Source organism: Puma concolor, chromosome B4 (assembly GCF_028749965.1).
Source record: "Puma concolor isolate L17-30 chromosome B4, mPumCon1.1.hap2, whole genome shotgun sequence".
NCBI classification, from domain to species: domain Eukaryota; kingdom Metazoa; phylum Chordata; class Mammalia; order Carnivora; family Felidae; genus Puma; species Puma concolor.
Genome location: NC_141673.1, coordinates 2,935,813 through 2,961,931, shown reverse-complemented (window position 1 = coordinate 2,961,931; position 26,119 = coordinate 2,935,813). Strand labels below are relative to the sequence as shown.

General features: G+C 48.9%; 1 protein-coding gene across 4 annotated transcripts in view; it reads left to right on the top strand.

The window, feature by feature from the left end:
* The window catches only part of TBC1D22A (TBC1 domain family member 22A), a 327,451-nt gene that overhangs the window by 261,991 nt on the left and 39,341 nt on the right, over positions 1 to 26,119 (top strand). Inside the window, exon 12 of one of the 4 annotated variants that reach the window (XM_086711973.1) lies at positions 15,708 to 15,798. The exons of the other annotated variants lie outside the window; for them this stretch is intronic. Coding sequence (XP_086568099.1) covers positions 15,708 to 15,737 — 30 coding nt within the window. The 3' untranslated portion in view covers positions 15,738 to 15,798. Of the gene's footprint in view, positions 1 to 15,707; positions 15,799 to 26,119 lie in introns of those variants that run through there. 4 annotated transcript variants of the gene reach the window in all.

Below are 26,119 nucleotides of genomic sequence, written 5' to 3'. Positions count from 1 at the left end.
TATTATTGTAGAAAACTTCCCATTTCCGAGTGGGGGTGAGCGTGTCGTGGGTATTCAGAGACTAGTTTTCCCCTGTCAGCCCTCTGAGTGTGCTCAGGGAGGCGTGCTCGTGCCGGGTGCTCCGGCAGTTAGGAGGGGAGGGGGCGGACCGGTGCCTGGAGAGCCTGCTCTCGTGGGGCTGCGGGGCCTGGACTTCGGTCTCCGCTTCCCCTCAGCCAGGCCCCGGCTTCTCCCTGGTGGCCGCTTGGCCTCATTCACTGACTGGGCAGCACTAGGCAACTGTGTGATTCTGAAGATAAGCCCGTTAAGCTTTTTATCACAGCGCCCTTGGCTTTTAGCAGTGCAGACCCACATTTGGCGGAAAGCGACGCACCAGGTCAGGTGAGCAGGGTGGCCTTCTGCCGTGCTTCAGAGGCAGGGTCCCTTTTCCTGTGCGTGTGCGGCACTTTGCCGGGTGGGCCCTGTTGGTGCGTTGGCTGTGTCCTAGCGCCACTGTGTTCACACCTGCCACGTGTACGAAGCCGGTTCGCACGGGGCCTGGTGTGCTGGCATCTGCTAAGGGTTGTGTGAGTGGATGGCGGGTGCCTGGCCTCCCCGGATCTGATGCACCTGGTGTCCTGGCCTCCCCGGATCTGATGCACCTGCTGTCCTGGCCTCCCGTATCTGATGCGCACCTGGTGTCCTGGCCTCCCTGGATGTGATGTACCTGCTGTCCTGGCCTCCCCGATCTGATGCACCTGTTGTCCTGGCCTCCTTGGATCTGATGCACCTGCTGTCCTGGCCTCCCCGGATGTGATGCACCTGGTGTCCTGACCTCCTCGATCTGATGCACCTGCTGTCCTGGCCTCCTTGGATCTGATGCACCTGCTGTCCTGGCCTCCCCAATCTGATGTACCTGGTGTCCTGTTGTGCACTGTGAACACCTGCCAGAACTGGTTTTGGCAGAGGATAATGTGGCCCTGTCCCCCAGCCATCGCCACCCGGCCTCTTGGAATTACATATCATGGTTCTGCTTTGGCAGACCTAGCCCTGGCCCTGCCCTGGCAGCGGGGGCCAGCAGGGAGCCATCCTCTGGTGGAGGACTCGCCCCACATTCCTGCATGAAGGACAGATGGCTCCAGGCAGCTTTTTGGTCCTGGGGTTGGATTTGAATGTAAAACTGAGAAGTCCCAAATTTATTAAAGGCTTTCTTTTGGGGTTGGAAATATGCAGTAGATTTTCTATCCCTCTCAATTCTCTCTTAAAATTTAATGCTGCCATAAAAATGATGGATAACAAATTATTCCAGGAAAAATGATACTGAAAGACTCTTCTAACTATTGAAGCAGAAGTATAGACTTGGTGCAGAAATATATGTGACCCAGAAAACTCACAAGGAAATAGGAAATCATGTATTTTGTGGAAAGCGCAACCACATAATGTTGTTCCAGTCTGTAGAAAACAACAATTTTTATTCAAGATCTTGAAGTGCTGAATCTGTTTTGTGCTGTTGGCACCTTTATTAACATAGCAACACCATGCCTTTCTGGAATTCATTACGCCGCCTTCCCCACTTGGAACACTGCGGGATCCCAGCAAAGAAGCAAGAGAGACCACAGCCCGTGATGGATGTCAGAAAGGTCCCATCTGATAACCTGTGTCCATTACTCACTCAAGCATTCCTTGGTTCTCCCAGCGCATCTCTACAGAGTTCCACCAGTATGGCTTTGAACTATGCGAACCTGTGGTTAAAACCACAGATGGCTGGGCCTGGGAACCACCCCCCCCCCCATCAAAACAGAAAAAAGAAAACACCAGTAATGCTGGTGCCAGGGAGACCCTAGAGCCAGACCACAGGCTGCACCAGTAGAGGGAAGAACAGATGTGAAAAAATCAGACACAGGCACTCATGTCCCATGGCAGGCTGAGGCCGGTTAGTGCAGGGTAGCAGTCCTTTATTCCTTGGTAGGCCTTGGGGACACCACTTTATGGCAGGTCTTTAACATACATAGTATTAAAATGACTCAGATTTGACATCCTTATTTTTATTTTTATTTTTTTAAATACATTTTTTTTAACGTTTATTCACTTTTTGAGAGACAGAGTGTGAGCAGGGCAGGGGGCAGAGAGAGAGGGAGACACAGAATCGGAAGCAGGCTCCAGGCTCTGAGCGGTCAGCACAGAGCCCAACGTGGGGCTTGAACTCACAGACTGTGAGATCATGACCGGAGCTGAAGTCAGACACTCAACTGACTGAGCCACCCAGGCGCCCCATCATCCTTTTTGCTTTCACTCCGCAACAGTGGAAATGATGGTCCTTCTGATGCCATTGCCCTCGTCCCTGGTCCCTGGTCCCTCCAACTAGTCATTCAGGCCAGGTCATGGCTTAGGTGGAGACTGAGATCGCAGCCAGAGGTGATGGCCTGTTTGTTCCTCCGACGAGTGTCACCTCATCTTTTAGGAGAACTTGGGAGAAAGGATGGGCCGTATCTATGACTTCTGGCTGGAAGTGTCACCATGACAACTCAGGAGGAGTTGGAAGCAGGCACTTCACTAATTTCAAATCTTAACCCTTCCCAGGCAGCTCTGAAATCTTTTCTCTGGAGAAAATGGGCTCATTGTGAAACTCTCATTGCTCTAAGCTGCATCCATTCAAGTGCATAATTTACTTTTTGTGTAGGTTTAGAGAAACAGAGGCACTCTATCTAATACCCTTTCTTGAAACATTTTAATGTTAGCTTCTTTAGAGTGCTCTTCGACAGCCAGCTTCTCAGGGAAGAGGCCAGACTCTGTAAACAGTCCTGTCTCAATCCTGCTGTTCTGTCGGTCCTCTGAGACACGGAAGCTGCATGCCGCCCAGACAGCTGTCCTGCCTTCCTGCCTGATCGCCTTGGCTGGCAGTTCTGTGGACCACCAGATAAAGCCCAGACAGCTCAGGATGACCGTTTGGGATTGTTACCATCCAGCCCCATTCATCAGGAGACTCACGAGCATCTACTCCAGATTAGGGCCGGGGCAGCAAAGAAGAAAACATGGAGGCGAGTAAGGCACGGCCCTTGTGACTCAGCCTCCTAGGCATTAGACTCGAGAGAGAGGAACCCTCAAGAGCCAGGTGCTGACTCCAGAGTTGGGGGTGAGGGGGACGACTCAGATCCCTGTGTCACTACCTGTGTGGGTTAGAGGCAGCTTTATAGCACGCAGAGCTTTAAATATGGCATATCACATTATCCTCAGAACACCCAAATGCTGCTAGACTATCAAGAACATAACGTGTAGGTGCATGCATGAAAGCTTGCAGGAAACTCAGGTTGTCATCAGAGGCCCAAGTAAGAGGTGGTGGGGGGTGGGTACTGGTCTCTAGGCTTGGGTCTATACCCTTGAGACAGGGTCTAGATCCCATGCCCCTTATGGGTAGGGGGTGCGGAGCTAAGGCACTTAAGTCAAACCAGAGCACCGAAAGGCTAGGCTCTTGGACAAAGGGTGAACTAGAAAAAAAAAAATCCATTTGCTAGTCCTAGGAGACACCTGGAGACACCTCTGTCTCAGGCTGGTCTTTCGGGTGGGGATGGGGGAGAGATGTTCTTCCCTGTTAACTTTTTTACCCATTTAGCATTTGAATTTGTAAATTCAGTGATTTGGCACCCCACAAGTGGGATAATTAACATGAGAAGACATTCAGGCCCATTAATATTACTGGAACATGTAGCACAGCTATAGCTGGAGGTTTTAGTTTTTCTGTCTCTCTCAGTAGGCGATAAAAGGAATAGACCAAAAATCATAGATACAGGATACAGGAGACCTAAAAATGTCAAGCGGCCTGTCTTGTTAACACTCCAACAACTAGAGGTAACCAGTAACATTCTTGTTAAGTATGTAACGACCAGTAACCAAGATAGTTTACCTCTTGGACCGTAAAACAAGTCCCAAAATTTAAAAGGATTGAAATCATACACTCTGTGTATTATCGAACCATAGTAGAATTCAGTACAAAGGATGCCTAAAAAGCTCTGAGTTTTTGAAAAGTGAGCAGCACACCTCCAAAGAACCCTTGAGTCAAAGAAGTCAAAGGGAAATCAGATAATACTTTGAACTGAATGAGTAATGAAGTTATATCTGAATTTGTGGGATGCAGATAAAGCAGTGTTTAGAGAGCGAATATATTCCTGCAAATGCGTACAACAGAAAAGAAAGATTTAAATAGTTTTAGTTTCCACCTTCAGAGGAAATTAATCTGCAAGTAAGCAGAAGAAAGGAACCAAAAATGAACAGGGCAAAAATCAATGAAATAGGAAATGGGCAAGCTATAGAGGAAATAAATAAGCCGAAAAAAGTTGGTTTAATGGAAAGATCAATAACACCGAAAAATCTTCTGCTAGGCAAATAAAAAAAAAAAAAAAAAAAAAAAGGAAAAACTGGCCAATATCATGAATAAAGAGGGGACACCACTACAGATCCTACAGATATTTTAAATATAATAAGGGAACATTATTAAAAACTTTATAATAATAAATTAACAACCAAGATGCAATGGACATGTTCCTTGAAAGCTACAATTGATCAGACTTTGCACAAGAAGATATAAGAAGCCAGAAGAGCCCTGTATCCATTAAAGAAAGGCATTAGTAATTAAGAACTTTCCTACAAAGATGACTACAGGCCCAGATGACCTCTGGTTAATGTTCAAACATTGAAGGAAGAAGTAATACCAGTCTTACACAGATTGTTTCAGAGGGTGACGGAGGAGTGGACATGTCTCAGCTCTTGTTAGTGTAACTGAGATACCAAAATGAGACAAGGGCATAATAAGAAAAGAGAATTATAAACCAATATTCCTCATTAATATAGATACAAAAACCCTTGACAAAGCATTAGCAAATTGAATCAAATAATATGTAAAAATGACAGTGCATTGTGATTAAGTGGGATTTATCACAGGCATGCACGGTTGGTTAGACATTCAAAAATCAATCGATGTCATCGATCCCATTAACAGAATAAAGGAGAAAACCATATGATCATGTCAAAAGATGCAGAAAAAACCCTTGATAAAATTAAATATCCCCTCATGAAACGAACTCTCGGTAAACTGGAAATAGAAGGAAGCTATCCCACTGATGAAGGACATCTCCAAGGTCTTGCAGTTTACCTCATATGTAATGGTGAACTTGGCAAATGCTTTCCCCCTACGTTGAGAACAAGGCAAGAATATTTGCTCTCACCACTTCTGTTTGATACTGTACTTGAAGACCTAGGAAGGTAATAAGGAAGGAAAAGAAAACAAAAGGTATGATTGAAAAGGAAAAAATTAAACTGTCCTTATTGATTGCATGTGTAGAGAATACTAAAGGTTTATAAATTAAAAAAAGAACTAATAAAGATCCTAGATACAAGGCCAATGTGCAAAATCCATTGAATTTCTATATGTTCACAATGAACATCTGGAAGATAAAATCTAGAGACCATTACCATTTATAGTAACATGAAATTCATAAGAACAGCCTGGGATAAATGTAGCTAAAAATACTTACCTTTACATTGAAAATTGCAAAACATCGCTGAAAGAAATGGAAGAAATATGTGGTAAGATAAACCATGTTTATGAACTGAAGGACTCTTACTGTTAAGATATTCTGCCCAGATTGGTCTTAGGAGTTAACACAATCCCAGTCAAATTCCTATGAAGCTTTCTCCCTTTTCTTTTCTTTTCTTTTCGTGGAAACTGTCAAGCTTATTCTAAAATTTATATGGAAATGCAAAGGACCTAAGATAGCAAAACTTCTACAAAATTAAGCAGAAGAAGAACTAAGTTGGAGAACTTAACCCTTTGATTTCAAAATATACTGTAAAGCTACAGTAACCAAGACAACGTGGTTTGAGGATAGATAATAAGATAATGGAACCGTGTAGAGACCAGAACAGTTAGGAGAGGGATAGGGAGGACGTGTTTATAATACATATACCTGATGAAGGACTCCTGTCCTAGATGCATACAAACGCCTGTAACTCAGTATCACAAAGACACAAATGGACACAAGATTCAGACATATTACGGGGCGCCTGGGTGGCGCAGTCGGTTAAGCGTCCGACTTCAGCCAGGTCACGATCTCGCGGTCCGTGGGTTCGAGCCCCGCGTCGGGCTCTGGGCTGATGGCTCAGAGCCTGGAGCCTGCTTCCGATTCTGTGTCTCCCTCCCTCTCTGCCCCTCCCCCATTCATGCTGTGTCTCTCTCTGTCCCAAAAATAAATAAATGTTGAAAAAAAAAATTCTTTAAAAAGGTTCAGACATATTACAACAGAAGATAGACAGACAGCCCATAAGCCCTTGAAAAAGTACGCAACATCATCAGCCATCAGGGAAACACAAATTAAACCACAGCGAAGTGCCATTGCTCCGTATGCACCAGAATCGCTAAAATTAAAATAATGGACAGTGCTGAGCATTGACACATATGTTGGAAGGTCTTCTGCGGGGCTGGGGGGAAATGCCAAGTGTACCACCACTTTGGAAAACCAGCAGTTTCCTGGAACCCTAAACATGCATCTACCCTCCGATTTAACAACTCCGTTCCTGGATGTTTACACAGGAAAAATGAACATCTATGTGCACACACTCACACACATACAAATATTGTGCAGAATGTTCATAGCGGCTTCATTCACATTAGCCCAACCTAGAAACAACTCAAGTATCTACCAGCCGGAAAAAGGGTAAAAGGATGACAGTGGCCATTCAGTGACCATGTGGATGAATCTTAAAAATATCATGTTGACCAGCAGAAGCAAAATGCCAAGAGTACATAAGGCATGAGTTCATTTAGTGAAGTTTTAGAACTGAGAGAGTTAATCAGCAGTGATAGAAATCACAACGGTTTCCTCTGGTTTCCCCCAGCAGCACAGGATTCCTGGGGGAAGGGCAGGTTCTGTGTTGATAGGGGTGTCGATCCCACTGGTGCGCTCATTTGTCAGAGCTCATTAAACAGTATGATTAGACGTCTGTGTCCCACCTTATATAAATTACACATCAACAAAGTAAAAAAAAAAAAAATTTTTTTTTAAATACTGGCTAAAAATACTTGGAATCCAAAAAACAAACCAGAGTCAAAACACAAACCCAGACTAAGTGGAACACTGGGACCCCCTTTTCAAATGTGTTTTCTTTGATCTTCAACTTGCAAGTCCTTCCCAAGTAGGTGGGACAGAAGGAAAGTTCACCCCCGGCAGTGAGGCTAAGGGGAGAGCCCTCTGAGCAAAGGGCTAGTCCTCCCAGAGGGCTCTGTCCTCAGGGTCAGGCGGGTGAGCGCCCACTCCTGCCCTGCTCCAGGGCCCTCGAGCTGAGCTCTTGAGATCAGCTCAGGTCATGATCCCAGGTCGTGGGATCGAGCCCCGCATCGGGCTCCATGCTGAGTGTGGTGGAGCCTGCTTAGGATTCTCTCTCTCCTTCCTCCCCCTGCCCCTCTCCCATGTGCATGCGCGTGCCCCCCACCCCCCGCCTGCCCCCTCCCCCTCTGGAAGAAAAGTAACAGCCAAGGATCTAAACAGTATAATTTTTATGGTCGGGATTAACATTTCTTTACCATGAAGCCAGAGAGGCGAGAATAGGTAGACTTTGGAAGAAATCACACTGCCATCCACATCCACACATGGGCACGCACGTGGGGGCATCCCACGTCCACACCACGGGCACTGGCAAATGCCCAGTGCTAACCACATGACGTTTTCATCTGAATAGTAAAGTTACAATCATGTGCATGCATTAAAAAATTTTCAGCACACTGGTGTGCCCTGGGAGAAGCATGCCGTGACTTAGTGGCAGGTGTCAGACAGCTGGCTGCGAGGCGCACGGCCACAGGCCAAGGAGCTGGTCCCTGTCCCTGGCCTGTGGGTCACAAGCGTAGCCCCTAACTGGGTAGAGGCCACGTGGGGTCTCTCTGTATTATTTCTTAGAACCGAGTGGGAGAGTGCAGCTGTCTCAAAGTCAAGTCAAAAAGAAAACCGATACAGTCCCTCATTCCTGGGTAGTCAGCGTCCACGCAGTGGTGTTTGTACGGGCGTGATGTTGTCAGGGCTCACCAAAGGCGAGCCGCCAGCCTGTGAGCCAGGAAGTGTGTGAGGTAGGAGACGCCTCGGCTGGTCGAGAGCAGGGACCCGGTGACACCGGATGCCGTGGTATTTGGTGCTCTCCGGTAACCAATACGTGCTTTGACCTGTTGCCCCAGGAGTTATCCAAAAGGCAAGTTGGAGAAGATACCAAATGCTGTGCCCGTGGGCCTGTTCACTGTAGCACCTGCGGGGTGAGGAGGGAGGCAGGTGGTCTGTGGGCCGCTGGTGACCTTTTGGCTGTAGTATTTACCAGAAGACAGTACGTGTGGTTTTCCATCGTTTACCCGCCGGTTGGCTGCTTGGGAGAATAGGAGTGCGTGTGCACTCATGCGCGTGTGTGCACACACACACACACACACACACACACACACACACACCCCTTTCCCCAAGCACACGCGCATGTGCTTATGTTACAGACTAACACATCTGTGCAAGGATGAACCCAGAGCCCGTGGGGAAGGTCTGGCCTTTGCGGGGAAGGTGGGACACGATGGAGGGTGGGGATGCAGCCTCGCTTCTCCAGATGGGGCAGCTTTACTTTTTCACCCTGCGGAGTTACGTATTGCTTTACATAATTGTGAACCCCAAGTAAACCTGAATAGGAAAGCTGTCCTTAAAAAGCAAGAACAGAATTAAAACTTAAAAAATGAACCTAACTATATCTCGAGTTGGTGGCTTAATCACAAAGCCTCTCTGCTTCAAAGAGGCTTTCAAACAGTTTGAATGTTGGAGTGTGGAGTCCTGTTAGGATGTGTCTGAAGCACGAAAAGAATTACAGAAAACCTGTGACACTCTACTCGGTAACCAGATTGTTAGTAATCATGTTAGTGTTGTCTTGAAGCTAGTCCTTATATACACGTGCATTGAGATACGTATATTCCACTAAAATGCACCTATTAGGATAAAGCCAGTAAGTAATTACGATAATGTCGTAGGAGCTGAGATTTTTAACATAAGAGAGAATCAAGCACAAAATCAAAGGAGGAAGAGCCCTGTAATCTCAACTACAAAGACTCGGCGTGAACCCATGCTGTGTTCCTGTCTTTGAAAGAAGTGGAAGCCTATCGTGGAGCCCTCTTTGCTGTAAATTATTGGCCCAGTGATGAGCCGGTGGGAGCCCACACCCCGCGGAGTCTCACTCCCTTCCCATTAGCGGGAGCTGGGGCTCCTCAGGAAAACCCGACAGGGGTCTGGGGCGGGGAGCGTTCAGGAGGCGTCTGGAATGTGTAGTCGTGAGGGAAGCAGGGGGCCTCTCAGAGGAGGAGGAGGAAGACTCCCAGCTGACGGGCTCCCACTGGCCGGTCGTGGCAGGATTGTCAGGAAGAATTAGGACGGCAGCGGCCTGAAGCGCCCCGAGCGTGGGAGAGTCTGTGGCTTCGTCATGATTCCTGCCTAGAACCTCACCGGCTGGCCTTCGGAGGCCGCCGGGGCTTCGCCTTGTAAACAAAAGGAAGATTCGAGCAAGTGTGGTGCTTTTCAGATAATCGCATAGTTTCTGAGGGAAGAAGGGCGACTGTAGGTGCAGAGGGAACAGGAGAACCGCACTGTCACCCTCGTGAAATGATGTGGCCCCAGAAGCCGCTGGAGCTGGCTCGCGGGGGGCTCTGTAACGGATGGATCCATCCAGCAGCCCCTGGACCAGCTAATCAATCATCCCATCACAGAGGGGAGACCACAGACACCGTGTGCCTCCCGACGTGAAGCGCGAAGGGCACACTCTGCCATCAGTTCTTGCAAAACGCATCACGTCGGACTCCTGTCGAGCCTCCAGATCCAAGTGCCTGCTGGCAGGAAACACGGGGAAGGGGACAGAGGCCCGTCCTGCCACCGGAGCGCGGCTGCCGAAGCCAGAGTGTAAAACACCCACGGGACAGCAGGCACAGAGGAGGAAGAGAGGGAGGGAGCCCAGACATTTCCGGAGACCGGAGACCCTGGACGTCAGAGGCCCGTGTGCACTTGTTTGGGGCCTGATTGGAACAACACAGCTGTGAAAAGGCACATGCCCTGGAGATGAAGGGACAGCATCTTAGGGTCTCGGCTGGGGCCCCATTGTCAAGGCCAGACCAGCAAGAGGAGGGCACCCAGGTTTATTTACTGTAAGTTTTATGCAGCACGGCCGCCTACATGGGGAAACGGAGGTCTGGAGGAAGGGTGCAGCCCGGTGTCATGTTCGGTTTGATGAAGGGGGGGGTCATACAGGGTAGCACAGGACAAAGTGGGGGAGGCCTGTTCGGCCAGGTTCCTGTCCCTGGTCGCTCCTTTCCTCCAGGTGGAGGGAAGGGACCTCTCACGTGAGGGTCTGAAGTCCCACTTGCGGTAAGGTCAGAGCGTCTCCACCCCCCCCACCCCCCCACCCCCAGCTCCTGGTGCTTGTCAGGCTCCTTCAGCTTAAAATCCATGCTCGGCCAAGGTGCCGCGTCCTGGGGTGGTGTGCCCTGCCCCCCATCAGGGACGTGCTCCATTGCCATGGGGAATGACTGTTTGCACATGTGGTAATGGTCTTGTGATGAGGCTTCTAGAAATAGCCCATAGCTCTAACAGAAACTATTTGTGGGTGAAATGTGATGTCTGGGCTTTTCTTTAGAATTTTCCAGCAGCATGTGGGCAGAGTGGGGGTCAGCAGAGGGAACAGGCTTGGCCACGTATGCTCCCGGTGGACCCCGAGGAGTGCGTATCAGGGTTCTTATTCTGTGCTTTCTACTTTGGGGGATTTTTGAAGAGTCTTATTTTAAAGTGTTTGTGAAAATCCCACTCCCTACGTTCCCTCTGTGTGTGTGTGTGTGTGTGTGTGTGTGTAGGCCTTGCCAGGAGAGGGAGCTGGGAAGGAGCAGCAGGGCCTAGAGATGCAGCGTCCAATGGGCTCGTCCTGGGGCTCCGACAGCTGGACTCACTACTCGGCATACTCCAGTGCCTGTGTCATTCCCTTACTTTATCTCATAAAGTCTTTCCACTCTTGTATTTTTTGCCAAGTCTGGGGATTCCCTAGAGCGTGGCTGGGAGGTGAATGTGCATTCTTTTGGTTCACGTTAGTCGCAGAGTGGCAAAAGTCTTACCGTCTCATTGGCAGAGGGGCAGGCGTAAGGAGGGGCTCAGGGTTGGTGGCCTGAGACCCTCTTAAACGTTTAGTCATGGGTGTGAGTGGTTGAGGGCGGGGGCGGGGAGCTAGGAGAGTCTGTAACGTAGCCCTGGAGCCTAGCCCTCCCTCGTTATCTTTATATTTATCGTTTTCCGTTTACCCGCTGTGTGTGGACGCACCGTGCTGGCTGCTGGGGACCCCCAGGTGGAGGGAAGGTGGGTCCTCATCTCCAGAAGCTCACAGCCCAGCCGAGTGGCTCTTAGACCTTGGCTTGCGTGCCCGTCGTCTCAGGAGCTTGTGAGTAGTGAAGAGTCCCAGGCTTGCCACTGAGGGATTCTGCTTCTGCTTCTGCTTCGTGTCGAGAACGTTTGCTGGTCCACCCGGGCTCCGTCCGCCCCGCAGTGCCAAGCAGTGAGTGGGCAAGGGACACCGGTGACGCTAGGCCCTGGCCGCCAGGAGCTCCGTGTTGGCGGGGGTGCGTGTGTGAGGCCCGCCGAGCCCACGTCCTCCGTTCTGTCTCTGGCACGACCTCGCGGTGGGTGGCAGTGGCCCTGATGTGTCTCCTCCCACGTGTCCAGGTAGCTGACTCGCTGGGGAATCCCTGTCAAGGATACTGAACACCTGACATTTTGGAGCAAGCAAATGTCCTTGGTTGCTTTGTGGTAGGAGGAGAGTGACTCCGTTCCCCCTCCGGGTGGGTGCGGGTCCTGCGGGCCCTCGCCTGGAGCTGGCAGGTGTCGGCCGGGGGCCAGGCTTCCTTCCGCTCCTTTGGCTCCTTCTCCTCTGTATACTCCAAGGATGGGACCTGGAGAAGCCACTCCTCCTACGGAGGGGGGGCAGCAGTGGCCCTTTGGGAGTGGACTCGTGGCGTGCCACCTCCCGCAAGCCCGGCCTGGTCCGGGTCTCGGATGCGGAGGCCGCCCTTGCTGGCCGAGGAAAGGGAGGCTCGAGGGAGGCGGCCGTTTGTCTCTTCTGAAGAATCTTAGTAGAAAAGTGCTCTTGTGTCGTCGGCCTTGTCATTCTCTCTGGCACGCAGGCGCTGGCGCTGGGGACCCCAGGGCGCCCTGGGCAGCGGTGGCCCGGGGCTCGCTCTGGAGGCGGGAGGTCTGGGTTGAGCGGGACCGCGACCGGACGGAGGCTCAGGAGGGCAGGCACCGGGACAGCAGCCTGCCCGAGTGGGGATGGAACGCTGGTCCCCACCCCCCTCCCCGGCCCAGCCGGCCGCGCTCAGCCGCTCTGACCGTTAACGCTCCTCGGGCCAAGTTCCATCTACGGAGAGGACTGAGGCTTTGAGTTATTAACTGCTGTGATGTCATTTCTTGCTTCAAAGAAAAAATAATCAGGACCCACAGCAGGCTGTCTTTCCTTTTACTTTGCCAGGAACGTCCTTGACAAATGTAAAAGATGGTCGAGTTCATCCGCTTGGACAGGGCTCAGAGATGTTCCTGGAGCGTCGCTCCCAGGCCAGACGGTGACCCGTGGCCTCTCAGGAGGCCGGGTCCCTAGGTGTTCACTGTTTAAATTTGGGACATGGGAGGGGCCGTGGCAAGGGCAGCTGAGGTTGGTGGCAGAGTAAATCTGCCTCCCAGTGTGGCGCTGACTCTGGCCCCCACAGCACTTCAGGGCCTGTATCATTCATGAAGTTTAAAAGGATGTCTTTGATTCTGTCCGTAGAGGAGACAGGGCTTTGTGGACAGCTCAGTCCTTGTGATGTGAGCTCCTGTGTCGGTGGTGACAGGCGCCCCTGCCTGTGCTGGGGCGGGGCCTCTGTCCTGACACCCGCCAGTGTAGTTAAATCAGGCTTTTTGCTGGGACTCTTAACCCATCTTTGCTGGCGAGCCTGTTCTGTGCTTAAGGAGCAACCACTCTCTTTAAGGGCCAGAAGCAGACGTGGATTGTAGAGAGCAGGTGGTGAAGAGGGGCAGAGAGTTCCAGAACTCTCTCCCAACATCCCTGGAGAAAATTCTTGTCTGTGAGCTTTGGGCGTGTGCAGCTCTTCAGGGAATGTTGACGCTTTTGTTGATTATTGACAATCCGGACCAATGGTTTGGCATTTGAAGAGACCTAGGAACACAGCCCTGTACTGAGGAATGTCTTTTTGAAGTTGAAGACAGACCTTGGTCTGGGCGGTCGTGAGCTGTGATGGTTGATTCAGTGAGTCAGCCTGGCCGGGCCACAGTTCCCAGCTATTTAGTCAAACGTTGTTCCGGACGGTGCTGGGGAGGTGTTCCTGGATGGGATGAGCATCCAAATGCAAGTCCAGATTGGTGGACTTCGAATAAACTAGGTCACTGTCCACAATGCGGGCGAGCCCCCATCATGTCATTTGAAGCCTGAACAGAATGGCGACTGGCCTCCTGAGCAAGCAGCAGTCCTGCCTTCCTGTCCTCAACTGCAGCTTTGGTTCTTCCCGGGGCCTTGCTGCCACCTTCCCCAGCAGATCTGGGCTCCCAGCCCCTCCTATCGCGTGAGCCGGTTTCTTAAAATCGGTCAGTCGTCCAGTCTCCGTGTGTGTGTGTGCACGTGCGTGTGCACATATCCTGTTGGTTCTTTTCCTACTGACAGTGCATCAGCCTAAGAATAAACGCTCATTAGGAGCTGTAGAAATGTCCCAGCATTTTGTATTATTTTCTGTTATTTGTTTATTATTTTACTACATGGCTTTCAAATGTTCATTTCAGTTAGGAATTACGGACAGGCTAGAGCAACAGCCCACATCGCAGAGCTAGGAGGGACCGCGGGCCACGTCCCGTTCCCAGATCGGCCGTCCAGAGCCTGTGCCGGTCGGGTCGGCATCCCCCCGGGAATGTGCAGAATGAGTGTGATTGGCCATGACCTTTGTCGTGTCACCATTTGGAATGTTCTCAGACGTGGACAGACACCTGCCAATAAGTATCTGGCGAGAGATAATAGAGATTGGCATAGAGATAATAGATCAGTCACTTGGAGGCTGGCTGGCTGGGCACCAGGCTCGTTTAGGCTTCAGGATTTGGCTGCATAACGAAGTGTGATTTACGGTTCCGTCACCAGCCCATGCCCCGAGCCTGGGGGTGTGGGTGCGAATTTTAAAACGGCCGTGCTCCGCATGCCTGGTGGGTAATTGTGTATGTCGTGCGGCGGCCTGGCGATGAATATTTCAGAGGAAATCATAGCAGAGAATTTGCTTGCATAGCTGAAGCCGGTGCACTCAAATCTGAACAAAGCATGGAAACAATTCCTGTCATTCAAATGGCCTCAGAACTACATCTACATAAATACGTGTACATAGGAAAATCTCCTGACACCAGAGGGCTATTCGTTTTTATTCCGGTGCCAAAAATTATAAGGAAGGCTTAATGATGCAATTAAAGGTGAAAAATTGTTCCTCTTATCGCAGTTTCTTGGTTATAGAAAGTAAAAGGGAAACTGTTTCGTTGCCTTATTTTCTGCATTTCAGAAAGTGTGTGCCACGTGTCGATAATCCGCGTTTGGCAAATCGTGCGGTCATTTTGAACTTCCATTCCGTCATCTCGTAAGCAAACACGAGGCCCGCGCGGAGCCTGAAATGCAGTTTTAAGAAACTCCTGATGTGCGGGGCGTCTGGATTTCTCTCTCTCCTCCAAGCAGTAGCTGAAAGGGGACAGGCGTTGCTTACCCTTTGAGCGTCTCTCGAACATTAAGGCCGCTTTGAGAGAGAGCAGCCGTGCGTGCGAGGGGCCCTGCTCTGGGAAGGACGGAAAACAGAAGCACTGGGAGAAGGTCATGGGCAAGACAGAGCAGTGAGGGGCTGCCTCGCGCCTGTGCGCGCGGGCCTGGGAGGAGACGTGGGGTCACGACCCAGGGACGGGGCTGCACCTGCAGCCACAGAGTCTGGATGACAGCCTGGGGCCCCACACTGGTCAGGGACATGGAGGTCTGTGGGCCTCCACACAGAGGAGTCTCTCTGGAAAAGACCATCTCCATTTAGTTCCTGGTCTTTTTCTCTCAGTACGAAAGATCTTAAAGGTACGGAAAAGTATGGATAACCCTGAGGAATACGTACTACCTGGCTTGGTCAGACCTGCAAGTTATTTTTTTAAATTTTTGTTTCAGATCTTTTATTTCTGATTTAGAGGTCAAAGGGAGCCTATACCACTGAATCTCCCTCTCTTCCTCTCCAGAAGTAACCACTACTTTGAACTTGATTTTATCATTTCTAAATATCCTTTAGTATTTTTGCCATACGTTTGTACGTGTGTCTGTAATAAATAATACGTAGTATCCCAATGAACATTCTGAAACTTTTATAAAAGGCATCACACTTAAAAGTTCTTTTGCAATATGCTTGCCGTGTTCCACTTCCTGTTTTAATATTGACTGAATTTGGCAGGTGTAGCTGTGTTCCACTTTGCTCATCCTCTGGAGTCTCACGTTCTGTGAATGTGCTATAATTTATCATTCTCCTATTGAAAGACCTTTGAGTTATTTGGAAGTTTTTTTGAAATTGCAAACGGTGCTCCGTCTAACATTTTTGTACACGTCTTCTCACATCCGCCTGTAGAAGATGCTCCGTTTAAGAACTTTCTGGTTTACAGGATGTGAACGTCAAGACGTTCCCAATTTGACTTCCAAAGCGGCTGCACACACCCCCTCCCGCCCGCCGCCAGCATTTGCAAAAAGACTCTTTCAGCTCGTCTTTTCTCCCATTCTCTGCGTTCCTTGTAATTCCTAGTTTTTGCCCAAAAACATGAAGTGACTTCTCACTTTTACTTGTTTTGCTCTGCGTGTCCCTGTTGCAGTGAGTACGAACAGCTCTTCCTGTTTTTACTGACCAGTGTTCATATCCTTGACTCATTGTTTTAGGAGGTAGTTTGTCCCTTTATTTTTGATTCTTAGGGAGATCTTAAAAAATATTTAATATTAAAAAATAATATTAAAAATATGTATGTATTTTTCTGGGTACTAATCATATACCAGTCATATATGCACTCCAAATATCTTTTGATAGTCTGTGACTTGCACATTGTCCTTAATTATAGTGCCTTTGTCACGTACCACTTTGAAATATTTGTGTTGTCGAATATATTGATTTAAAGAATTTGTGCTTTATCCTTGTCAGATTTTGCTTTGTAATCCACCTTGAATTTAGCTTCGTGTACGGCATGAGGTAGGGATCTGATTCCGGTTTCTTCCGTGTGGAGAGCTAGTGGTCTCAGTGCCACACTGGATAATCCAGCCTTCCCTTGTTGATTTGTACCATCACTCCTCCGTCCGGGAACACCCACGTTAGCATGGGCGTTGTCTCAGTCCTCCGTTCCACTGGCCCATCCGTCCTGTGCCCAGAACACATGGTCTTTCTCAGCCTCACAAAGCATCCTGATATCACACGTAAATCTTCACCTTATGTGTAATGTTTGGCGTTGTCTCGCTGTTCTCGCTGTTCTCGGCCCTTTGCCCTTCAGTGTCAGCTTTAGAATAAGCCTCGTATGCCACAGAAAGCTCTGGAGTTTTTGTTAGAAACACATTGAATTCGTAAATTAAAGTGGAAGTCAATGGACATCTTTTCAATACTGAATCTTTTTGTCCATGAACCTGTATGACTCTCCTTTAATTAGCTTTTCTCTCATGTCTTTCAGAGAACTTCTGCATCTTCTCCATTAACTGCCTGCACTTGTGATGCGATCTTGGGTGCCCCCATTCCTGTCCCCAGTGACGGTTCTGCAGGGATGGAATCCACACCCCCCAAGGGCTTCCTGCCTGCCTGTGGTTTTGGCCCGTCTTAATGTCCTTTCATCAGCTCTGCCTGGTGTGTGGGGGGGCGCGCAGCACCGAGAGCTGGGGGTCTCCCAGGAGTGACATGGGCTTTCTTCTCCACACAGCTTTCTTTGGGAGCAGGTTCTGAGGCTGGTGTATTAGACTCTGTTCACTGGAGGCAGTGAGATCTTAGAACCTGGAGATTCCAGCCGTCTGATCCGATTGCAATGGGATGTGAGTGTTACTTTGGTCATTTCCAAGTGCATCTGGGCTCTTACATGAATCGTCTTCCTCAGCTAGAGAGATTTCGGATTTTTACAAGGATGTTTACGATTATTAGTGTTTCTCCTTGACCTCCAGAATTCCCTGTTCTCAGAATCCTGACTTTATTCCAAGTGAGCATTTCAGGAACAAACTCGTTTTCTAAAGAAGTAATGGGCCACCACGGAGCCTGTCCAGACAGAGCCCGGCACTCACTTGTGGCTGTTCTGTCGGCCTGAGGTCACCGGGCTCCGTGCACCCAGCGGGGCTGCACGGTGCGGGGACCGGACGCTTTCTCCGGGGGTTTATGCGGCGGAAGTCGTGCATCCCAGGAGCGATCAGGTACCATTCCTCGGCGATGGCCTGGAGGTCCCTCAGGTTCATCACCTTCTGATCCTGCCCTCACGGAGGTGGGGACGGGCCCCAGGGAGTCCTGCAGTTGCAAGTGACATGCTGCCTGAGTGCTAGGATGCCCTGCGAGGACAGGGTGGGTAGTTGTGGGGGCACCCGGTGAGCACGGCTCTGACCACAGTGGGGAGAGGCCCACGACCACAAGCGTGGTCAGCGGCTCACCCTTGATTTGTCCGGTTTGTGCCCAGGGTCCAGACCCTGTGCCGGAGGCTTCTTGAAGATGGACGCCTTCGGTTCCCGTCCCCAGCAGCGCAGGGTTCCGGGGCAAAGCCCTCGAACACCTGGACCGTCCCAGGGGGCGGGGTGGTGGTGGGGGGGGGGTGGGCAGAGGTGGAAATTCAGCTCTGAGAGACCGGGAGTCCCGCCGGCTGTGAGTGCCGTGTGTGGGTAGAGCAGGGCTCAGGTGGTAGGCAGACCGTGCACAGGGCCTGAGGACAGCATAGCACCCGCCCTGCCGAACAGAACACGACCCGATGTAGCGAGGGCCAAGGTGCCTCCCGACTGTGGCCCCTGTGGTCAGGGGTGCCGCTCGCAGCTGGCTCGGTTGTGTCCGCAGCCCCGCGGTGTGACCCAGGCGAGCCGCTCAAGGTCTCTGCCCGTCTTCTCATCTGTAGGAGGGGAGCCAGTGCGGGCTGGGCACGGGGCCGGGAGGCAGGGCAGCAGACAGGAGTGCAGGCCCCAGAGGAGGGGGACACGAGCTGCCGCACCTGATCTGGCAGTGGAGACGGGCTGCAGCCGGCCAGAGGCCCGTCCCCACTCACACAGTGTCCCCAGGGCCCAGGGAGCCACCTTCCAGAGCCTTCCCTCTTGGCCAAGAGCTTCCCTGGCCCAGCACCCTGGTCATCCAGCCCCTCCCCCAACCTCCCCCAACCCCCCCCGCCACCCCGTCCCCTGAGCCAGGGACGCTTTTCCAAGTCACATCGCCTTCCCTTCCAGAGCTCAGCTCCTCCTTGGGAAATGTCTGGCCGACCCGCTGACTTTGCCCCGGTCAGGAAGGCCCTGACTGCATGCATCAGACCCCGAAGGTGGTGGACACCCCTCTGTGCTGAGTGGGCTGCTGCCACTGAGACCCAGCCTCCCGACCGTGTCCCTGGGGACCGACGATAGTGCCTGCCTGTGTTAGGCTTCGTGGAAGCCGGAGCTGGTTTTCCATTATGATACGAATTTTTTACTTATTAATTTGCTACTGTGATATAATTTACCGAGTCAGCAAAAACAAGTAATCCACTGAAGCAACGCTGTAAAACTCCGTTTTCCCCTAGCACAGTGCCCTCTGGAAGTGTGGCTGTTCGGCCTTCTGCTGGACCCGGGGGGTCTTGTGGGGCTGCAGCCGTCAGAGCCTTGGAGTCCCGGGGGGGTGGCCCTGGGCCCGCCTCACACTGACTTCCGCATTCCCTTACATCACAGGCCCTTAAGCAAATTAAGTGTGTAAACAGGGTTCCTTAGAGAAGCCTACATTCTGGAGCATCCCTAAGTAGTCCTGGAAACCTTCTTCTCTCAGCATTGCAGTGCTGATTAGCAGTCTTACAGTCGGCAGAGCCCCGGTGTTTTCTGTATGTAGACCAGTCGCCTTCAGCATCTGGAAAGAAAAAGGCGTGTGTCTTTAGGTTTGCTCCCAGAGGCCCACCTGCCCGTCTCCCCGGTGCATCCAAGTGAGTGGGTTTGGGTGTGTGTAACTTCATACAGTCGTTGCTCCTGCCGTGGGGCTTGTGACAGAGCTTGGAGGGGAGAGGGGGCCACGGAGAGAAGAGGCCCCTAGGACGGCGGGAGAATGGTCGGATGAACAGGAGGGACAGTGCGGCAGACGCCCCCTGGGAGGAGGGCCGGATCAGCTGGCTGCTGGGAGACACAGGAGAGACCTCGAGGAAAGAATACGGCTGAGAAAACTCAGCCAGTACCCGCTGCTGGGGTAGCAGTGTGTGCAAAAGTGGGGGTGAGGCTAGAAGGGTCTGGTGTTTGGGGGGAGATCGAGAGGGTCCAGTGTCAGGCAGGAGGTGGGACAGGGCCCGTGATACCAGAGGATTGTGGCGTGTTAAGTAGTTTGGACGTTATCCTAAAAGCGGCGGACGCTTAAAAACCACACTTGTGACGAGAGAGGAGTCCACTTGCTTAGAGAGGGTGGCCTGGTTACAGGGGGGAGGCAGGCTGGAGGCCCAAGTGCAGATGGAAGGTCAGTGCGGCCGCAGAGGCTTTAGCAGCATTTCGCCAAGTGTGCATTGTTAGTTGGTTTCAGTTCCAACACGGACATTTCATGTATTTATTTATTTTTAAATGTTTATTTATTTTGAGAGAGCTCCCACAAGGAGGGGAGGCGCTGGGAGAGTGGGAGAGAGAATCCCACGCAGGCTCCACACTCAGCTCAGAGCCTGATGCGGGGCCTGATCTCACGAATCTGTGAGATCATGACCTGAGCTGAAATTAAGAGTCAGATGCTGAACTGCCTGAGCCCCCCAGGCGCCCCTCCCAGCACAGATGTTTTTAGTTTTAATAGTTACATTGATTTAAAGAAACTAATGGGGCAGTGCAGTGGACTTAGGTGTCACAGAGCACACAGAAGCATGCTGGTGTAATTATTTTTTGTTAAGTTAAAAAAAATTTTTTAACGTTCATTTTTGAGAGTCAGAGACAGAGCATGAGAAGGGGAGGGACAGAGAGAGACAGAGACAGAGTGTGAAGGAGGCTCCAGGCTCTGAGCTGTCAGCACAGAGCCCAACGTGGGGCTTGAACCCATGAACGGTGAGATCATGACATGGGCGAAGTTGGGCACTTAACTGACTGAGCCACCCAGGTGCCCCTGGTGTAATTGTTAAAAACATAACCACAACGGAAAGGATGCTGTCATTGGCCAGAAATCATGAGAAAATGGAACTCTAGAGAGAAGAGGGAAAACATCAAATCTACCCAGGGGAACCTGCCAGTTAATTTCTAGGGTCTGCAGGAGGGTTTGTGTGAGCCACAGGCCAGAGACAAACCCCTGGAAACTGTTCAGAGACTAAGCAAGTGCTGGTGTTTGCCTTTCTTGGCCTTGGCCATGGAAGTCAAAGAACAAAGAAAGAAAATACCTCCCTTCAGAGATGCCACCATAGTCCGGGATTCATGTGGGTTTGGAGCCCTAATTTATGTGACTGACTTGTCCTAAAGAATTTCAAGCGGAAAATTTAGTTGAAAGTAATCTCGAGATAATCGTGTCCTTAGGTTCAGGTAGAAGTAAATACAATTTTCCCCCCAAAGAAAACCATTTTTGATGCAAGCTTCAAAGAATTCCAACAGATAAAAGTTCCCAGCATCTTAAGCTCGAAAAGGGGCAAAACCACGAAGGAACAAGGAAGCCGGCCACAAAGAGCAAAAATTAGCAGAGAAAACAAACTTCAGAGAGACCCGCAAAGGCTGCAGCCTGTAGGGTTATCTGGGATGTGCGTGACCGTAAGCTCACTGTGCCCAAAGTCATGGAAAGGAGCATACCGGGCACAAGAACAAGGAAATCTGTAAGGCACGTTCGAAAATGGGCTGGACGAGCCGCCCAGGAATTGTGATACGTCGAAGAGCTGCCCAACGAGCCAGAAAGTACCTCTCCCAGGGAGACCGAACTCAGTGACACAGAATAGTGAGAAGATCCCGCCCCTGCCCGGTCCAGCTCCTGAGAAATTAAAGAGAATGCAGAGGGGCAAGTGATGATGTCCCCAAGATTGATGGAAGCCCCCAACTCTGGGGACTTGGAGTGACTGATGGATCTCTAGCGGGACATAGGGTGTATGGAAATGGAAATTGCAGAACTCCCAAGACCGAGTGTCTCACAAGCAGGCAGACAGAAGGGTTAGGTTTCCTGTGAAGGAGGGACAGGCGGACTGGGACATCAAACAGCAGAGGCCGGATGATGGTGCAGTAACATCTTTAAAAATGAGAGCCGACTTAGCCTGCTGTATCCAGCAAAACTACCTTCTGGGAAAGGGAAGGATGTAAAGACATTTTTAGACAAAGGAAAACCGACAGGGGTCCCTACTGGAAGACCTTCTCGCTAGTGGAGCTTCTGACAGCCGTTTCAAGAAGGATAGTGATTTCAGAAGAGTCTAGATGCAAGAAGGAATGATGGTCCAAAAAAGGCAAGGTCATGAGTAACTCTAAACACTGCTGTATACAACAACGACGAAAAGGATATCTGAACTTGTAATGTTACAAAGTCAAGGTAGAACTGGAGTCTTGGCCAGTAAGAGCATTTTGCAGGGGGACGTCTCTGGTGTGCCTCTAGCGAAGATACTCCTCACTTGTGTATTGCTTGGGAAGGTAATAGAGACCACGAGTAATCTTGGACCCCAAGTTAAATATGCACGTTAGTCTTTGTAGAGTAACTATTAAAATAATGGAAACAGTTCAGTAACTTCCAGAATAGTTGGGGCTGGGGCTTTGGCATAAAGGCGGAAAGTAACTCAGTGCAGTTGTAGGCAAGAAAGAAAAATAATAGGAAAAGTGGAATACGTACACATTTCAAAGTAAGAGGATGTAAATTAATCTGAATATATCAGGAATCACATTCAGCAGGGACCCAACTCCACAGGGACCATGTCTGGGGTTTTTTCAAATCCAATATCGTACTAGTTGTAAGAGAAATATAAAGACCCAGAAAGGGTACAAGTAAAGGGTGAAAACCACATGCCAGGAAAATCACATCTCAACAACTAGCAACAAACTATCAGAAATTAAAATTTTTAGTGGCGCCTGGGTGGCTCAGCCAGTTAAGCGTCCGACTCTTGATTTCGGCTCAGGTCATGATCTCACGGTTCGTGAGTTTGAGCCCCGCGTCAGACTCTGTGCTGACGGTGTGGAGCCTGCTTGGAATTCTTTCTCTCCTTCTCTCTCTGCCCCTCCCCTGCCCCCTAAATAAGTAAACTTTAAAGTTTTCAAAACACCATTTTTATTTTTAAATTTAATTATTTATTTTTGTCAGGTACAATTAACAGTGTTATGTTAGTTTCAGGTGTACGATATGTTTCAGCAATTCCGTACGTTTCTCAGTGCTCTTCGGGATAAGTGAGCCCTTCATCCCTTTATTTCGCCCGTCCTCCCATCCTCCTCCCCTCTGGCAGACACCAGTTCTCTGCATTTGAAGTCTGGATTTTTGTCTCTTCTTATTCTCTGTTGTTCTTTGCTTTGTTTTTGAAATTCCACGTGTGAATGAAATCATGTGGTGTTTGTCTCTGACTTACTGCATGTAGCATAATACTGTCTGGCTCCGTCCGTGTTGTTGCAGATGTAAAGATCTCATTCTTTTCTGTGACCGAATAATATTCCATCGTGTGTACATACCACATCTTCATTATCTGTTCCTCTGTCGATGGACGTTTGGGCTGCTTCCGTATCTTGGCTGTTGTAAATAACGCCACAATAAACATAGGGGTGCCTGTGTCTTTTTGAACTTGTGTTTTTGTTTTCTTTGCAGAGTGGATTACTGGATCATCTGGTAGTTCTTATTAACTTTTTGAGGAACCTCCATACTGGTTTCCACCAGTTTGCATCCCCACAGTGCTCTGGGGTTCCTTTTTCTTCACGTCCTCGCCAACACTTGTCATTCTTGTTTTTTTTTTTTTTTTTTTTTTTAATTTTTTTTTTTATTTTAGCCGTTCTAACTGGTGTGAGGTGGTATCTCACTGTAGTTTTGATTTGTAGTTCCCTGATGCTTAGTGATGGTGAGTGTCTTTTTATGTGTCTGTTGGCCATCTGGATGTCTTCTTTGGAGAAATATCTATTCAGGTCCCCTGCCCATTTTTACTTGGGTTATTTGTTTTTTTTGTTTTCTTGTTTTTTGTGGTTTTTTTGGTATTGAGTTGTATAAATTATTTATATATTTTTGATTTTAACCTCTTATCAGATATGTCATTTGCAAATATCTTCTCCCAATCAGTAGGCTGCCCTTTTTGTTTTGTTGATGGTTTCCTTCTCTGTGCAGAAGCGTTTTATTTTGGTGTACTCCCAATAGTTTAATTTTGCTTTTGTTTCCCTCACCAGAGGAGACATATCCAGAAAAATGTTGTTATGGCCGATGTCAAAGAAACTACTGCCTATGTTTTCTTCTAGGAATTTTAGGGTTTCAGGTCTCACCTTTAGGTTTTTAATCCATTTCGAGTTTATTTTTGTTCAAAACACTATTTTTAAGAGTGTCAAAAAATATCAGCTGCTGTGGGAAAATCAAGCAGAAGATGTTTAACAGATCTGTATCCTGAAAACTATAAAACATTGCTAAGAATAATTAAAGAGCTAGGTCAGTGGTAAGCTATACCATGTTCACGAGTCGGGACTCTCAATATTGTTAAGATAATAATCACTCCAAATTGAGATATAGATTCGATGCAATTCCAATAAGTCCTAGCAGGCTTTTTGGAGAAATTGGCAAACTGGTTGTCAAATTCTTGTGGAAGTGTAACATACTTAGAAAAGACAGAATCAACTTTGATGAAGAACAAAAACAATAGAGGAGTAGCACTACCTGGTTGTTAACTCAGTGGACAGAGCATAGTCTTTTCAACAAACTACCGGAACAGGTAGATATCCGTGTGCTTACACATGCACTTCAGCTCCCACCTAATGCCATACGCATATAACATATGCAAAAGTGAACTCAAACTGTATCACAGACCTAAATGTAAAGCTTAAAACCATTTTAGAAGAAAACCTTTATGCCCTTAGGTTAGGCAAAGATTTCTTAGAAATGACACCAGAAGCAGTATTCATAAAAGAGCAAAGTAATAGACTGAACCACATCAAACTTGAAAATTCATGCTCCTCCAGAGTCAATATCGAGGATAACAGACGAGTTATAGACACAGAGATGTGTTTGTAAAGCACATAGCTGATCAAAGACTTGTATTTAGAATATATAGAAAGCTACTCAAGTCTCAACAATGAGAAACAAACAATCCATGGGAAAAACTTGGACGCTCCACCAAGAATGTCATATAAGCACATCAAAGGTGTTCAGAATCATCAGTCATTAGAGGAATGGTAATGTGTAAATCAACGCCATAGTGAGATCCTACCACTTGCCTATGAGAGTGGCCAACGTTAAAAATACCATTTCACATGTGGCCTCTGGGGTGACCGCCCCGGAACGCCACCTGCTGCTGGTGGGGCTGTGCAGCGGTGCAGCCACTTTGCAGATAGCTTGGCCGTGTCTTCTGAGTTAAAATACTGCCACCGTGTGATCCAGCCCTTCTACTCCTCGGTATTTATCCGAGCAAAATGAAGGCATCTAGCCATAGGAAGACTTGTCCACAAACGTTCACAGCAGCTCAGTTTGTAATCAAACCGGAAACAACTTCGTGTCTATCAACAGGCAGACAGCTCTGGCGAACAGCCTCTCTAAGAGAGCCGTGTTTCTGAGCAGTTACAGGCAGTGGCCACGCAGTGACATGGCCAAATCTCAGGGCAATAGTGCCACGTGAAGGTAGCCAGACAAAAGTACGTGCCATATGGTTCTATCTGTACAGAAGCAGGGGAAGTGTAAACTCGTGTGTAGGACAAAAGTAGGTCAGTGATTGCCTAGAGACTGAGAGGGATGGAGGGAGAGATCACAGAGGGCACGGGGAAACTTGCGGGTGATGGATGTGTTTCCTCTCTTGTGTGCGACGGTGGTTTCACAGGTGTAGACACGTATCGAAACCTGTGCGATTTTATACTTTCAATATGTAAGTTTATTGTATGTCAGTTCTACCTCAAAAAAAGCTGCCTAAAATAAACAACCCAACAAAAGTAGATGTGTAGTATGGTCGCACCACACTCCTGTCCCCCTCTCCAAAGGCTTAAAGGCAAAAGCATTGGTTGACATAAAGGAGATCGTGTATATTGATATCGTTCAGTACACCAGGAAGATAATACGGTTGAAAATTTGTATGCGTCTAATAACGTGCTTTCCAAATACATAAAACAAAGATCGGCAGAACCTTGAGGAGACATCAAATCCGGTGTTGTAATGGGATTTTTAACACCTTTCTGTTATTGATAGCACATAAGATGACAAAATCAATCAGGATTTATAGGAGATCTGAGCAACACTATTGATTAAATTTATCTTATGGACACATACAGGACATTGTATCCAAGAACTCCAGAATATATACTCTTACACACACCTGGTGACGATAGCTGGCATTTACCTACTATTTACTATGTTCCAGGCATTATCCTAAGTACCTTACGTTGTGTAATTTGTTTAGTCTATAGTATTTCACAGATGAGGACACTGAGGCACAGGAAGGCCAGTAACTTTGTCTTGATCACACAGCTAATTAGTGGCAGACCCAGGGTTTAAACCCAGGCACTCTGGCTCGGTCCCGTTCTCGATTGCTCAGTGTGCTGCCTTAGGGGGTGTGTGTGTGGAAACTAATTGTCCTCCCCTCGCAACACCAAATCTAAGCAAGCAAAAGAATCAGCATCGTGTAAATCACATTCTCTTATGACACAGTTGAGTTACAAATCAATTATCAAAGAAACCTAAAAAGACAAAGTAAAAACGAACCACATATGTTTATAGATTTAAAAAACGCTAATAAATAAGCTATGATTTAGGCAAGTAAGTCACAAAATGAGGTAG